We start from the raw sequence: 17019 nt of genomic DNA on the forward strand, positions 1-17019 counted from the left end.
GTGCGCTCCCACAGGGAAGACCTTGTCAGGGTGCCGGCGGTTAAGGAGTGCCGGTGGGTGATCCCCAGGTGGAGGGCATTCTCTGTGGGCGCGCCTGCCCTTTGGAATGATTTACCGGTGGAACTTCGGACCGCCCCCGATCTGCGTTCATTTCGCCGGGATCTGAAAACCTGGTTTTTTGATCTATCAGGCCTGGACTGAAGGGGTTTTAGCTTTTAATATTGTTTTAATTGTTGGGCTTATGTAATTTAATCTATTTTAATTTATACTATTTTTATATTATATTTTATGCTGCCCTGTAAAACGCCCTGAGTCCTTCGGGAATAGGGCGGTATAAAAATTTAATTAAATAAATAAATAAATAAATAAATACTTCTTCTCAGTTCTCCTGTTCAAATAGCCCCACCAAATTGAGGTATGATCGTCCAGTTACCGACTGACCCCTGAATATATTAGACCATTTACCCACCAGTCTCATTCAAGGTTTACTAAGTCATGTATCCATCTCAGAAATTGGTTTCTGGCAAATTCCAGAAAGGTGATACATGATCCCACACTAACAACACCATCATTGAATTTCCTTCTTATCAGTAAATAATGGAACAAAAAAAATGTTTGTTGTTCAAAAAAGATGCTGAAAAACAAGAACTGATAAAAGGTTAGATGCATCATTCTCCTTTAATTAAATGTTAAAATATTTGGAAAATGCAGACAAATTATATAAATCATTATCTGAAAGGTACAGTTCATGAATATTCTACAGTATATTGTATAGGAATGAAACATCTATATTAAAATTTGAAAGAGAATAAAAGTGATTGTATTAGCAGTCCTTTTTTCTCATTAGTTGTTCTCTGTTGTTCAGGTCTGGCCGAAACACAATGATATAACATTTTGGGGAAAATATGCAACCCAAAAGCCCAGCACTAGAGGCTAAGATGGAAAAGATCTCCACAGCTACCATGTATTTTCCCTTAGAGCTCAGGTATGCTGGGACAAAGGACAACCAAACACTGCAAAAAACTAACATGCTAAAGGTGATGAACTTGGCTTCATTGAAAGTGTCAGGTAATTTCCTGGCAAGAAAAGCTGTGATGAAGCTGATAAGAGCCAGGAAACCCATGTAACCAAGGACACAATAAAATATGGTCACAGAGCCTTCATTACATTGCAGGATAATTTCTTCAGTTACTGAGAACATATCAACCTCTGGGAATGGGGGAGCAAAAATCAGCCACAGAGTACAAATGCCTGCTTGGATCAGGGAGCAGGAAACAATAATGCAATTAGTTATTTTTTTCCCCATCCATTTCCTCAACCTGGATCCTGGTTTGGTGGCCATAAAAGCCAGAACCACTGTGATGGTTTTTGCCAGAATAGAAGAAACAGCCACTGAGAAGACCATGCTAAAAGTTGTTTGTCTTAGAAGACAGGTAAATTTTCCTGGTTTACCAATGAATAGCAGGGCTGAAAGGAAGCAGAGCAGGAGGGCAATGAGGAGAGTATAGGTCAGGTCTCGGTTGTTGGCTACCACAATGGGAGTGTTGTGGTGCCTTATAAATGCTCCAAGCACAAGAACGGTAGTCAAAGAAAAAGAATGTGATAGACAGGCTAAACTGATTCCTAATGGTTCTTTGTAGGTCAAGAAACTAATACTTTTGGGAATACAAAAACTGTGTTTCTTGTTTGGATAGTATTTGTCTTCACATCTGGAACATTCTTTTCTATCTGAAAAAGAACAAATGATGTGATGCTTTTCTCATACATAGTCTGTATATCTATCCACAATGGCATAATAATTAAATCAATTTATGATTTTAAACATATAATCTTTATATCTGGTAATCTGTATAATATTATCAAGATACCTGTTTGATGTAATTGGCATACTAATTTCATTGATTTTATTTAAAAGTATTTGATATTTATCATTGTTTTTATCTACCTATCATTTGCCAAATAAAATAATTGCAGAATGAGAAATACAAATTCGGTATACAAAAGTGATAGAAGAGAGTTTAATGGAAAATAGAAGAAAATTAATGGAAAATGAAGGAAAATGCTGGAAAGAGCAGTAATATAGTTATGTCACAAATTGCCACAGAAATGTGTTGCCTCACTATTGGAAAATTTGAAAAAGGAATGTTAAGTGAAAAAGTATAGTTGGGAACAAACACATCCAAGAGATGGCTGAACAAATGAGCTTGACAGAAAGTTAATGTATATCATAGAATGCAGTATGAAAAATGTGTTGAAAAAGGGTAAGGAATAATTAAGATTAATGTTGCGGGTCCTGTATCACTAAGGAGATACATCTGGTGGGATGAAGAAAAAGGGCCTTCTCTTTTATGGCTCCCTCTCTTTGGAATATCCTTCCTTCAGAAATTAGACTGGCCCCTATTTTTATACTCTTTCATAAGGCCCTGAAGACTTTTGCCAGCCATCCAGGGGAAGCCAGAGTGAAATGGCTCATTTGACTGTGTGTTGTTGCTGGGGGTGGGGCTTATTGTTTTTTTTATGTTTTATTATTATTTTTTTTATTTATTTTATGTGTTGTGATTTTATTGCTTGTAAGCTGCCTAAAGTCACTGTGAGTAGTGTTTATTTTAACTAACTAACTAACTAACTAACTAACTAACTAACTAACTAAGAATAAATAAATAAATGAAAGTGCAAACTAATTCTGTAATAAAACAGAAGTAAAATACATTTTGTGAAAAAGTTAAAAAGTGATAAGGATGCAGATGTTGATATTCATGCTAACATTATTATTAAATTAAGTTATAGGTGTGGGTTGCTTGTTTCTGAACTGTGTAATGTTCCATCTGTTACTGGCAATTTGAAAAACACCATTATTATTTAGCTATAAAAGGGAAAAATAATAAAAGTGAAAGGAAAAATACAGGGAGATGTGAGATGTGCCTGGGAAGGTATTTTGCAGAATTGGGTTACATTCCCTTGGTAAATTGGGGACTCTACTCATTCTGGTCCAAAATTGGAGATAAGCCAGATCTTTAAGGCCTGCACTGTCCTGTGCCACTCATATGGTGAGGAAAGATTGTTCCAAACTTCCATCTGTAATTTCCACCCAAGACTCATTCTCCTTAAGTGCCTGTTGCCTTGCCAGATTTTGATCACCAGGGAGAAGTGGTTACTTTACTCCCTGCCCTGTACATCTTATAAATTGCTGTTTCAGATCAGATTATAATAGCATCTTTCCTTTCAGTCTTGTCTGCTGTCATTCAGGACATATACTGTATGTACCTCTCCCTGTGCTATGGAGAACAGGGAATCATAAAATTCTTAGTGGAAATTGAGTAATGAGAGAGGAAGTATGGTAGAACGTTTAACAGACACTGAGTACAAGGGAGAGGGAACAGTCCGTTACAGAAGAGACTCCATAGTCCAAGGGGGCAGGGAGAAACACGACCAAGAAGCATAGAGTAATTACAGTAGGTATAAACTGATGTGGAGAATCATGTTGGTAGGCTTTCAAGATTTTATTTCTTTAACCTATTAATGATAAACATCAATTCAGAAATTCAAGTGGTTTTAGTCTTCCGATTCACATGGCCTCTAAGGGCTTGACAGTATGTGAACAAGAGGGTTTATCATAAGTTTGTTGATTGAAAAGAAGTATATCGTGAAAAGGGTGAAGAATGAAACACAATTGGAATTAAATTTTGGTCACTAAATGTGGCAACAGCAGTGTGTGATTGAAGTGAAAATAAAGGGTGAAAATAAATGGCTGTTTAGTGAAAGGTTTAGCATAATCCAGGGATTAAAACTGGTGTGGTTTATGTCTGTTTGGCTGTTTAAAAAAATAGTCTATTAGGAATGTTTGCACTGTTGGTTTTTTCAGGATACAAATTTATTTATTTAGGGTCCAAAATGAATATCTTTTAACATGGCTATTCTACTGTAATTTTGTTTCAAAGTTATACTTTTTTTTATTTTTTATTTTTATTTTAATCCCGTTTATATCCCACCCTTCTCTGAAGACTCAGGGCGGCTTACAATCTAAGCACAAATCAATGTGCTTAGCAATAGCCTTCATTCTATGTATATGCCTGCTTATTAGGGCTTTCCCTCCCCCCCACATGGCATTATTACAAAGTCAGCTTATTGCCCCCAACAATCTGGGTCCTCATTTTACCTACCTCGGAAGGATGGAAGGCTGAGTCAACCTTGAGTCTGGTGGGATGCGAACCTGCACTAATTGCAGGCAGCTGGTGTTACTTAAGGAGGCATTAGCCCACTGCTCCACCAAGGCTCTTACTTCAGATCTACTGGATTTCAGTTATTTTCATAATATTAATTGGGTATGATTTGAATTACAGTCCAACAGATCAGGACCCTAGACGATGGGAAAAATGAGGAGGGGTCAGGTATCAATACACAATTGCGGTGATGCTTCATAGATGGCTGGATGATAGCTCAGTGTATAAATGAAGAGCTGGCAACTTAATTTAGTCATGATTATGATCATCACTGAAAATTAATGATCAATGTATAATTGAATATTCCTAAGAGGAGAAATGATTAATCTCCAGTTTCAGAAATATATTCTGCATATTACAGAGCTCATGCCATGTTGAATTTAATCAGAATTTATTCCTTTTTTTAGAAAAAAAAATCAGGAGGTGATGAAAATCTCTTACCATTCTCAGTTGAAACCCTCCCTTCTGGGCATAGGACGCAGTCATAGCAGCAAAATGGCTCTCCCTCCTTCACTTTTTTGCTGAAACCAGGATAACAGCTCTCACTGCAGATAGAGATGGGTATCACCTGGAAATTAAAGAGTAAAAGTGTATATCTGTAAGTTTTTTATTCCACTGATCACATTTGAAATGATGAGAACTTGCTGTGGACATCATACCAGATTAGGGATAGGAGTAAGCATTTGAAAAACATTTTTACAATGCATAAATTCAGTGGAATATACTTGTTTTTAAATTAAACAACTACAATCATGAGTTGGGAAAAGTGAAAAAACCTGGATTCCTAAGAATAAGTTTAGCATGGGCACAAGTGGGCTGGGAATGAGACATGATTGTCTTATTATTATATCGTGAAAAATGATGCCCCACAAACTAACACCTAATTAATCTTTATGTCACATATAATCATATCTCATAATGAGACTTTGAAGTTGCTTATATGAAAATAACTTTATATAAGAATTTACTATTGCCCAATAATATGAATTTACATATAAAAGTGGAAAAACATGTTAATTCAGAACTAGGAACAATAAATAAATCCTACCTTTTTAAACCAGCTGTGCCATGTAATCATCTCATCATTAATGGTTAATATTTTATCTGGAGGAGCTGAATAATCCACACTTCCAACTTTCATATGAAGAAATGAATTGTTTGGGAAAGCAATCAAGTTGAGAATATCAAGTCCAGCTGCTATAATTCCATTCTGATCAAAGGAGACTGGTTCCCCAGCACCATTATTAAAAGCAACATTTCTCAGAAAATAGTGGAACTAAATTGAAAGGAAAAATGCAAGTATTTGGAAAGACTAAATTGCCAGTCTCCATGCTGATATATTTTACAACAGAAAAGATTTAATAGATTCGAGATCCTTTTCCACCTCATTGTATTGCAACTGAAGAGAAAATAGAATCAAATAGAATTAAAAGGATCAATTACTTTTGTTCAAAAATGAGGTGGAGCTAAGGGTTATGATTAACACTCCCCTAACTTTCCCCTAAAATTTGGCTTAACAGGAAAAAAACCACAGAGCGATTCTGACTTCTGGAGTTGGAGAATCATAAAGACATAGAAAAACAGATATATTTCTAAGCAAGAATAATGGGAGTTGAAAAATAAACTTTCTAAAGTTATAATTATGAGTTAACTAACATAGGAAGAGTCCTAAAATAAATCAGTAGGCAATAATCATATAGTAATCAATACTTAAAATAGAGAAAATATATAAAGAAGTTCAGCATTTTGATGGAAGCATAATTTTATTTTTCAATTCTAAAGCAGGGGACATCAGTCCAAATAGAATACGACGCCCATCACTCATAATATTATGCCTAATGTGGATGTTACCTGCCAAAAATCTTGATTATGAATCTTCCTTCCTACTCTACCTATCATTGATCTCGCGGTATTTCTAGAGGACGACAGAGCATGTAAAGCATGAGCTATGGCATGAATAGCATTGTAGATGCTGTAGCTGTGGCCAGTCATATCCATTTCAAAAAGAGTTCCAGGAAGGCTTTCCAAATTCTCTTTACCATTGCAAATATTCTCTTCTACATCACTGACAGTGATATCTGGGAACACGCAGTCAAAGGCTTCTTGCCAGAACTGTCTGATAAACGTATCTTTATTTGTGCTGAAGGGATTTTGTTTCTCAGCAAATGATCTAAAGTCGGAAAGAGCAGTGGAATGAATTGTGAAGGAAAGGGCACCATCGATTATTTTAAGATCCCAAGCACGTTGAACAGGAATTAGACTGAACTCCATCTGTGCTGTCATTATCCAAACAATACCTTTTGGTTTACTTTTCACCTCTTCTACATTTGGAATATATTGAAGCCATAATAAATTTCCCATTGCAAAAGATTCTCCATTATACACCACTGCATTTGCCTTATTCTCCATGATAATATCATAGATTTTTGCTGCCTTCTGAAGCATGCCATCAATTCTACTGAAATCAGTTACTTTGGGGAATTGACGAACGAAAGAAACACAAACCCCATTTTGGGAAAAAAGAGGAATTATCGTTTCTACAAATTTTTCTCCCTGGTCATTGTCCATGATAAGCATCCCAATCCATGTCCAATTAAAATGCAGGAGCAGTGAGAGAATCCCTTTATGCTGAAGAGGTTCTGGTGGAACCATCTGATAAAATGAAAGCCCTGGGGTTTTATCATCCATTATTGGAGCAGAGCCATAAATGAGCTAGAGAAAAGAAAAGGAGGTAAGAGCAACATCTAGAGAACATATTCAAGTGTTCAAAACTATCAACATACAGTATATTGAATTAATAATCCATAAAGCCAACCCTTTTAAAGAGCCTTGCCTGCCTTGTTGAGATGAAAATTCCCTGAATTCCTATTCCTGGAATTTGTAGTGGTGGAAGGCATGACTGCATGGAAGGTGTTGGAAGGCTGTTGCTTGCCACTCAGTGATGCTCCAGATCTGGAGGAATTATTGATAAGAATATATCTAAAACCAAGCAGTAGATTCATAGTTGATGGGTAATTCCTGTTTCATATTTTCAAAATATAAGAGGATATATAATTTTATTTGTACACATGCACAGGTATACCTGGGAGGTTTGTCTACATGCAGAGATGGACAAAGGGATTTGTATGTTGATGTAAATTTTTAAAAGGGTATATTTCTATAGTTGAAGGTGAATCAAAACAGTTACTTCAGATTAGAGAGGTTCTGTTTCTTGTGATATCTTTTGCTATACAAGAACAAAAATTTTAATTTCATAAGGAATTGTGAAATTAAACCCATAAAAAAATCTCTGCCATACATTAAAACCATTTAAGAATTAATAAAAAGTTTACTAAAATTTTCTGGCATCTCTGTAGTGCACAAAATAACAACATATTTTCAAAACCTTCTATGCATTCCCAAAGATTCTTTAGCTGAGTAAACAAAGTGTTTATTTACAACATATAATTTAAGGATTGGCTTATGAAGGTAATAAAGATTTGATCTGATTGATTTGACTTGACCATGCATGACAAATATGATAAAGTATAAGATTTCTAGAAGTATAAAGATTTCAGCTGGTAGTCAAAAGATGTGAAATTCTTTTAATTTCACAACAGAGATAGTTTCATTTGGGAAGTGGTACACCTTTTATATTATGCTAAGTGTAAGAAAGCAAGAAAACTTCTAGAAGAAATTAGTGATAAATAGACATAGAAACAAATTCTACTTAAGGTAAGGTAAAGGTAAAGGTTCCCCCGCACATGCGTGCTAGTCGTTTCCGACTCTAGGGGCCGGTGCTCATCTCCGTTTCATAGCCGAAGAGCCAGCGCTTGTCCGAGGACGTCTCCGTGGTCATGTGGCCGGCATGACTAGACGCCAAAGGCGCACGGAACGCTGTTACCTTCCCACCGTAGTGGTCCCTATTTTTCTACTTGCATTTTTACGTGCTTTTGAACTGCTAGGTGGGCAGAAGCTGGGACGAGTAACAGGCGCTCACTCTGTTACGCGGCACTCGGGATTCGACCCGCCAAACTGCCGACCTTCTGATCGACAAGCTCAGCGTCCTAACCCACTGAGCCACCGAAATTCTACTTATATACCATTAAAAGCAACAATTGAAAATTAAAAAAAAAGAAAATCAGCCTTAAGAATATATTTTCTTCTCTTGTTCCTGTTAAGTAACATTCAGATAAGTAACAACTAGCAAAGATGAGCAAGGTCAATCTACTAAAAATTGATAGGACAAACTGCTATATATAAAAATCCACTAACTCTCCCTTCATAACCATACCTTCATTGCTGTCACTGTATGTTCATGTATGTGTGTGCTTGAATTACTGAAATGAGGATGATAGCTCTTGCTACACCTAGAAACAGGTATCATCTGGAAATTAAAGAGGAAAATGCTTTTTCAAAAATGTTTCGAAAAATGTGATTCCTTAAAAAAAGGCTTTTTGATCTAAGAATCACATTTAAAAGGATGAGAGCATGTCATGGGGATTTTCCAAATTTAGGAAGAAGAATAATAGTTTAGAAAATGCTTTCATATTCTAACAATTTAGCTAAATATGTTTATAGATTAAACAATGCAATCATCAGTTGGGAAAAGAGGAAAAAAAACCCTGAATTGAATCATGGCAGATCTGTTATTTGGGAATCATGTCCACCAACAAAAACGTTGACATTATACTGGATATTTTGTATTTAACTGGAGATAATAATTATTTATTAATGTGCAATTAAATTTTACAGATATTGAAAAAACTGATAGTTTTCCAAAATACTTGTCTTTAACCATATTAATAACAAAAATATTAATGAACATTGCATAAATCTTTCTATATGCAGAGCTTGATTCATCTTGTTTAAAGGGAATAAGATGAATTTCTCTTTAAATTATCACTGGAAAACATTACGGATTATACTAATCACTTGAATGTTGGTCCCTTTGGTAACAATAGATACTAATTCATTAAAGATTAATTTCTTTAATGATACTAATTCATTAAAGATTAATTAATTGATTTTGATGAAATATTATTGAAACTCAAAACCTTAACACAAAGACCAGGCTAAAAAGATTGTTGTACTGTTTGTGAAATATGGTGCATCAAACTAAATCAATCAACTATTTATGGTATGGTTCATGCACTTTGCTAAGAACATAGCAAATACTGAACCACAAAAATTTGCATATTATTGTAGTCTAAGCCATGAGGTTGTTTAGAGACAGAAAACCAACCTTTCCCCAATAATTTCAAATAAATAAAATAGTCCAATCTCTGTAACATACTGAAGAAACACCTAACAGCTAAACCTGCTACAAAAAGAGCCCGAGTAGGTAGACCTCACTGGTTTGATCCTGATTGCCAGCGACTGAAAAAGAAATTGAAGGCAGCCATGAGGCTTGCCCAGAGGAATCCTACTGCCCATATACAAGCTAACATGCTGCACACAAGAAGGGAATGTAAAAAAACTATAACATTAAAGAAAAAAAGTTTTGCCATTTCAATCTGGTCAGAACTCGAGTTGGCTGCCAGAAGCCATAAATCAGTATTATTTTGGCACTCTGTAGCAGGTATCCTGAAGGAACAGAGATTTGCATTCGACATACCAATCTCTGCTGAGGACTGGGAGAGTTATTATCAGTGCTTGTTTGCTCCCACCAAACTGGTAAAGAGACTATTTTTAAACAGTGATTTAGTAAACCCTAGAACTCCTCCCCCCCCTTGGCCACCAGTCTCAGAAAAGGAGATACAGTTCATCATTAAAAGCCTACAGAGCAATAAAGCCCCAGGTGAGCATTTTTTACCAGCAGAATTATTTAAGAAATTTCCCAATTGGTGGGGCCCTGTATTAGCGGGTCTTTTTACACACATGAATAACACCTGCCATATACCAGATGGGTGGAAGATGGCAATAGTTGTCCCCATATATATAAAAAAGGGAATAAAAAGGATCCTAGTAATTACAGGTCCATCAGCCTGATTGACATTGTAGCAAAAATATATGCTAGGTACCTTTTGAACAGAATTGAAATCTGGGTAGAGGAAAACAACATCCTCAGAGAAGAACAAGCAGGTTTTAGACAAAACAGATCTACCATTGATAACTGCTTTGTCTTGAACCGTCTAATTGCCAAATACGCCTATAAGAGGAGACCCCTATTTGCTGCTTTCATAGACCTTACAGCAGCATTTTATATGGTAAATAGAGACGTACTATGGAGTAAATTGACATCTCTTAAAATAGAACCCAGACTCCTGGCTTTGATTAAAGCCCTTTACACAAGTACCTTTTTTGAGGGTGCGGTATGGGGTTAATGGGGCCCTGACTAACAGGATTCACACAAATAAAGGGATAAGGCAAGGGTGTATCCTGGCCCCATTATTATTTAATTTATACATTAATGACTTCATTAACCCTGGCAAGTCATTGGTACATACGCCGAAGATCCTAAATACTTACTGTAACAGCTTGTTTTATGCTGATGATATGATTTTGTTATCGTACTCACAGGTAGGATTACGTAGGCTATTAAGAAGATTCAGCTCTTATTGCCAGGATAACTCCCTAATCATTAGCAAATCTAAATAAAAAATAATGGTGTTTGGAAGAAACCATCAGAGACATAAGTGGCATTTAAATGGTGAACCAATTGAGCAGGTTAACACCTTTGTATATAGAACCATAGTTACCCAGGTCCCTAGCCCCATTAATTAAGGTTTATAAGGCTAAGGTTACCACAATGCTCTTGTATGGAGCAGAAATTTGGGGTCTTTACTCAAACACAATCCTAGAACAAACACAGTCTCAGCATTTGAGATCTATTTTGGGTGTAGATCCAAGAACATCTGCTGCAGCAGTTAGAGCTGAATTGGGAATTCATACAATTCATGCATTATCTAAAATTAGAGCTTATAACTACTGGTGCAAAGTTAATGAAATGGAGACTGACAGACTCCCCAAGTTATGCCTACTAGAGCGAATAAAACTACAAACACAAATCTCCTGGATCACCAAACTAACAAATTTTGTAAGAAGCTGTGGCCTTCCTGTCTCTTGCGTAACAGAACAATCCAAAAAAAGAGTTGCCCAAAGAATTAAGGATATAGAAGCACAAACTGATATAGCTATCCTTAGTAAGGTGGGTAACTTGAAATGGCTGAGTAAATATAAATATACTTTTCAAGTAGACAATTATTTGAAGTTACAACTCCCAAAACATCTTAGGGAGATATTTACGCAAGCAAGATTCGAACAGCTTGACACAATGGTCAGATATGAGAGATTTCATGCTATACCCTACAATGAGCATCTCTGCATTTGCGGAGCGGCAGAGGTAGAAGACCTGGCTCACATCCTATTTGACTGTTGCCTGTATAAGAGGGTGAGAGACAGGTATCTTGGTCTATATACCAAACAAATGACCCATTGGGATCCCCATATCAAAATAACTTACCTTATGTCCGGCCAGAACGTGAAAATAACATTTAACGTAGCACAGTACTTAAACAAAATGGTTCAGTTGAGATCTGCATTTGGGACTGATTGGGGTAGATTGCAAGGGCGACTTTGAAATATAATTTTATCATATTTTATCTATATCTTAAATTATTGTTCACTATTACAATTTCATTTTAGATTGTGTTTTATTACCATTTCATTTTAAATCGTATTTTATTCTAATTCCATTTTAAATTGTATTTTATCAAATTCCATTTTAAATTTCTTTTATCAAATTTTAGTAACAATTTGTTGCTGGAACTTTGCACTTTGATATGGCCCAAGGGCTAATCAATAAAGACTTTATTAAATAAATGAAATATATGGGCAATGTGAGCCTAAGTCCAGCACAAAAACAAATAAATCTGTTTAAAGGCATTTTTTTCAACTTCTGAACTATTTAAGGTAAAGATAAAGGTTCCCCCGCACATGCGTGCTAGTCGTTTCCAACTCTAGGGGCTGGTGCTCATCTCCATTTCAAAGCCGAAGAGCCAGCGCTAGTCCGAGGACGTCTCCGTGGTCATGTGGCCGGCATGACTGGACGCCAAAGGCGCACGGAACGCTGTTACCTTCCCACCGGAGTGGTCCCTATTTTTCTACTTGCATTTTTATGTGCTTTCAAACTGCTAGGTTGGCAAAAACTGGGACGAGTAACAGGCGCTCACTTCTGTTACGTGGCACTCAGGATTTGACCCGCCAAACTGCCGACCATCTGATCGACAAGCTCAGCGTCCTAACCCACTGAGCCACTATTTACCTGATTATAAATAATGTTGCAAAACAAAACTGCATTGCGAAAGTAGGTCAGTATAAGTAGCATGACATTTGCCTGCAAGGATATCCAACCTACCTGTGGAATCTTATAGATATCCAAGATAGTTGCCATGTGAAGGGAGATTTCAGCATCCAGTCCTCCAATAACTGCTATGACTTTATTCTGGATGTTACATAGGTAGTTGGGAACCAGTCTCTCAGTTGCTGATAGAAGCAGCATGGTAGCTTGATAAGTCCTTTTAGCAATGTCATAACTATCATAAATATGGAAGCCCAGGGTAAGATTGGGTAGGATTTGTGGGTTTTCATTGATCTCCTTTACTGCAAATGCCAAAGCCAGGATGTGTTGGTAATTCTTAGGAACTCCACTACAATTAGAATAGTATTGCACATCAGAAGGATATTCTACCTGTTCTTATATTATAATCAGTAATTATACTATAGCAGGCAAACCCCATCAAGTAATTCTGTCTTTCTGATACAGTAAATTAAAAGCCCCCAGGATGTAGATTAATATAAGTACAAGTGTACATTGATAAAGAAGTCAATATTTATTGTTGGAACTCAGATATTTCTGCAGAAAATATGTGCAAATGATTTCAGACATAAACACAGGGAATGTCTGGAATCCACATATATAATGTCACTTTGTAAAAGAAAGATACTCAGTTCTCTGGCAGAGAACCAGGCTTCCAGACACTCTTGTATTGTTAGTTGAAGATCTTGTAGTGTGTTTGAAGGAGTTATTAGGTGCAAGACTAATTAATGTATATTATTTAAGAGGAGTATGTAGAAAAATGCAAAAGCGTTCTAAATCAGACTTCCCCAAACTACCTGCCTCACAGTAGTGCTCAAGCAGAATAGCAATAATTGAGACTTATATGCATGGAATCCCAGCTATTTGGAGGTGCTCAGTTTTGGAAGTTTGCTTTAAACATCTCATTATATTCCACACTATATTTTGCCTGGTTGAGAAAAGAATGCTTTTCTGAGGATCTCCTTAACTTCCACCCAGTCAATTAACATTTTGGAATGGCAATGCTATAATCTATTATTTCAAGAGATACAAATGTAGAAAAATAAAAATAAAAAACAATAAAATCCCTTACATAAACTGTCCAAACAATACTGGTGAGGGATGATCTTTAAAGGTAATGTCTTCAGAGACTGGACCAACCTGAGATGAAATTCCACCAACCATAAGGTCTCCTGGATGATGGTACTTGTGATATGGAGGATATGGATGAAAGATGCTGCACCTATAAGTCATGCACACCACATGGGGATTCAACACTAGCATTAAGATCAGTAAAATTGCCATTCCCATTAAAAGGGCAAAAGAACCCCTTTTATTCCTAGAACAAAGCCATTAACATTTCTGCAATTTACACATCTTGAGTCTTTAAATCTGAATCTTGATCTATTGAGGATCAAACCTGGGGATCCTTATCCATGCAGAAGCCAGCAATGTTTCTCTTGATCTCTAAATAGTATCCATATTTTAAGAAAAAGAGAGAAAAGCAACATCTTACGTCAGTTTTTTTTGTTAGTGTTGGGCATTGAATTTCCATGGGATTTGGATTGACAGTAGAATTAATAATAGTAATTTAGATGCACAACAAGAAGGTAATTTTTAAGTCAGAGTGCAGTTCCCTAGGGAAAACCTGAAGAAATCATGCTTTTTAAAGTTCAACTATTGTTTTCACTTAAATTCTTAAAGGAACTGGGGCATTTGGCAAGGATGAATGATGAGGAATATTTGAGTGATTGAAAGCCACATTCATATTTTTGGAACTTTGATAGTGATATTGGGCCAAGTGATCACACCAAGAGATATGCTTGAGATTTTCATGGTTTTGTTTGAGATGGTATTGTGAAGGTGGCTTGCTGATAATATAAGCCAACTTTGGATGATCAAAGAAATTAGCAGGCCAGACCTAAACTTTATAAATGAAGAGCCATCAAATGATTGATTGTAATATAAATATGAATCATTTCTGCCTAAACAGGAATAAGTGGAGTATAGTTATAGACTGTTCAGTCCAAATCACTGAGCACCAAACACAGAGACACAGAGAAGGACTCAAAAGAAGTAGACTGCGGATATTATAATAAACCTTTTTATACTGAACATTTGTTTTAAATTTTGCCACCAGAAATTTTCTTGACATAGTCAGCAGTATTTGGTGTCCCTACTTTGACACTGATTTACATATGAAAAGTGGGCTATTTATTTTATAACTCAGCCTTTTAGCCATTAAAATTTTTAAAAAGCAAAATAAAAATAACCCCTCATCTACTTCAATGTTTCTTTTCTTTTTAAATGAGAAGTAGTTCATTTATTGTTTCTTTCGCAAAATCAGGTAGCAGCATTAACATAAAGTCCTCGACTTACAACAGTTCATTTAATGACAGTTCAAAGTTACAATGGCACTGAAAAATGTGACTTATGACCATTTTTCATACTTACAACCGTTGCCGCATCCTCATGGTCATGTTATCTAAATTTGGACAATTGGCAATTGACTTATATTTATGATGGTTGCAATATCCAGAAGTCATGTGATCACCTTTAGCGGCCTTATGACAAGCAAAGTCCATGGGGAAGCCGGATTCACTTAACAACCGCATTGCTAACTTAACAATTGCAATAAATCACTGGCAAGAAAGGTCATAAAATGGAGAAAAACCAATTTAACAATGGTCTTGCTTAGCAAAAGAAATTTTGGGCTCAGTTGTGATCATAAATCAAGGATTACATGTATACAGAAAAAATATAAAAAAATACAGAAAGATATCTCCTAGCACGTAAATAAAAAGTCACATATTTTATATGTGAAAATTTTATCCTATATAAGAAACACACCAGATTATAATTTATTGCTATTAAAATAAATGATAAAATGCAACCATGTTTGATAAAGCTGTTTCTGTTTCTGAAATCTTCAATTCTTTAACTTTCTCTGTGATTTTTTTTTCTAATGTGGCAATTGAAGATGCTAATTGCTAATCCCTAATTTAGCTGTTGTATCATCTAAAGTTTTCCAGGGTTGCAAATTATTGTTTTGGCTGCTATAATTAAATAAATAATTTTATTTTTAAGCTTTTGGATTGGGTCTGTAAATAAGTGTAGTAAGCCTAACCCTGGTCAATTCTTTCTTTAATGATGATACTGATCTCTCCAAAACTTTATGACAAAGCCATAAATGAGCTACAGAGAAGAAAAGATAGTAAAAGCCATATCTGTATTGTGTTTTCAAGTATTGATAGGAATGTGCATACATAGTATTAATAAGCCTTATATACTGTAAATCTTGTAAAACACATAACCATCTATCAGAAATTTAACAGAAGACTAAAGTTAAGCGTTGATGAGTTCTATTATGTCCTTAAATTCCTTTACCTTAAAGATGTTTTTCCCCTTTACAGACAAAGCTAATTAAAATTATGTTTGAGATGTTACTAAATTTCTATGTCCTTTATTCCTACAAAAATCTATGAGTATTGCTGCTTTGAACAGAATCTTTGAATTTAATCAGAGAGGTCAGAAGCTGGGTGGAATTGGGTCCCTTTTAAAATACCTTGGAAATTTGAAAGAGCTGGAGATTCAGTGGAATTTCTAGCTTTGAAGAGAATGAAATATGTTTGCAATTTTCCTGCATGCATTAGAGAAATGTGGCTCTGGTGTTTATAGCTTACTCTTTTGCTGGAACCTATTTAGGCAGGTTTATTTCAAAGATTTGTCTATATTTCTCTTTCTTATCTGATAATTTCACTTTTGGCATTCTCAGATCATTTAATTTGCTAAAATTTTAAGTTTATGTATCTTTAAAGATCTAAATTCCACTGAGTTCAAATGTCTTAACCTCTAGTAATGGGAAAAGGATTATAATTCAAAATGAAAGTGACATTATGTGTTAAACAATATCCCACATTTAACTGCTCTTGTGTTTTTAATCAGGAATAATAGAAGTAAACTCAGCAGGCTAGCTATACTAGATATGCCCATATTTCTTAAATTGGCAGCCAATCTTATAGTACATTTGACATTGCATACATGGCCATGTGACAATGGGATGCTGCAACCAGTTATAAATGCAAACTGGTTGCCAAATGCCTAAAATGAAATCATATAACTACAGGGTTTGTATGCAGAAGTTGGAACTTCAAGGACAGGTTATAGGTAGCTTTTTTGAAGTCTGTAGTAAATTTGAATGATCATTAAGTGAGGTCTATCTCACTTGGTACCACATTGGCCCAGAATGGAGAATAAAAACAAATTTCCAGTTTAGTTACATTACAGGATATTTCTTCTGGTTTTGTTTTTAGGCTTACCCTTTCATATTGGTAGTTTTCTAACTGACTTATGATTACTTAATTATGATTAATTCTAAACAAGTGCCCTACTGCCCTAACCCCCCTCATGACTGTTAGATTGTTAGTGCCATTTGTTTCCTTCTATCCACTAATAGGAAGTGAAGCAGTTTAAAAAATAAATGTGCTTTGGGAAAAGATTCTGAAAAAAGACTAGTTTCAA

The 17019-nt window shown here is 35.6% G+C and overlaps 1 protein-coding gene across 1 annotated transcript; it reads right to left on the reverse strand.

The window, feature by feature from the left end:
- Positions 1-823: 823 nt before the first annotated feature.
- On the reverse strand, positions 824-16825 carry LOC308678702 (vomeronasal type-2 receptor 26-like; the record flags this gene model as incomplete). The annotated part of the gene is made up of 7 exons (XM_081345939.1): positions 824-1728; positions 4662-4788; positions 5269-5496; positions 6072-6932; positions 12559-12850; positions 13592-13741; positions 16818-16825. 7 exons carry the CDS (start codon positions 16823-16825, stop codon positions 824-826), a joined length of 2571 nt encoding a protein of 856 aa, XP_081202065.1.
- Positions 16826-17019: the final 194 nt, after the last annotated feature.

This window comes from Vipera berus, assembly GCF_964194415.1.
Source record: "Vipera berus genome assembly, chromosome: Z".
In the NCBI taxonomy this organism is placed as follows: Eukaryota; Metazoa; Chordata; class Lepidosauria; order Squamata; family Viperidae; genus Vipera; species Vipera berus.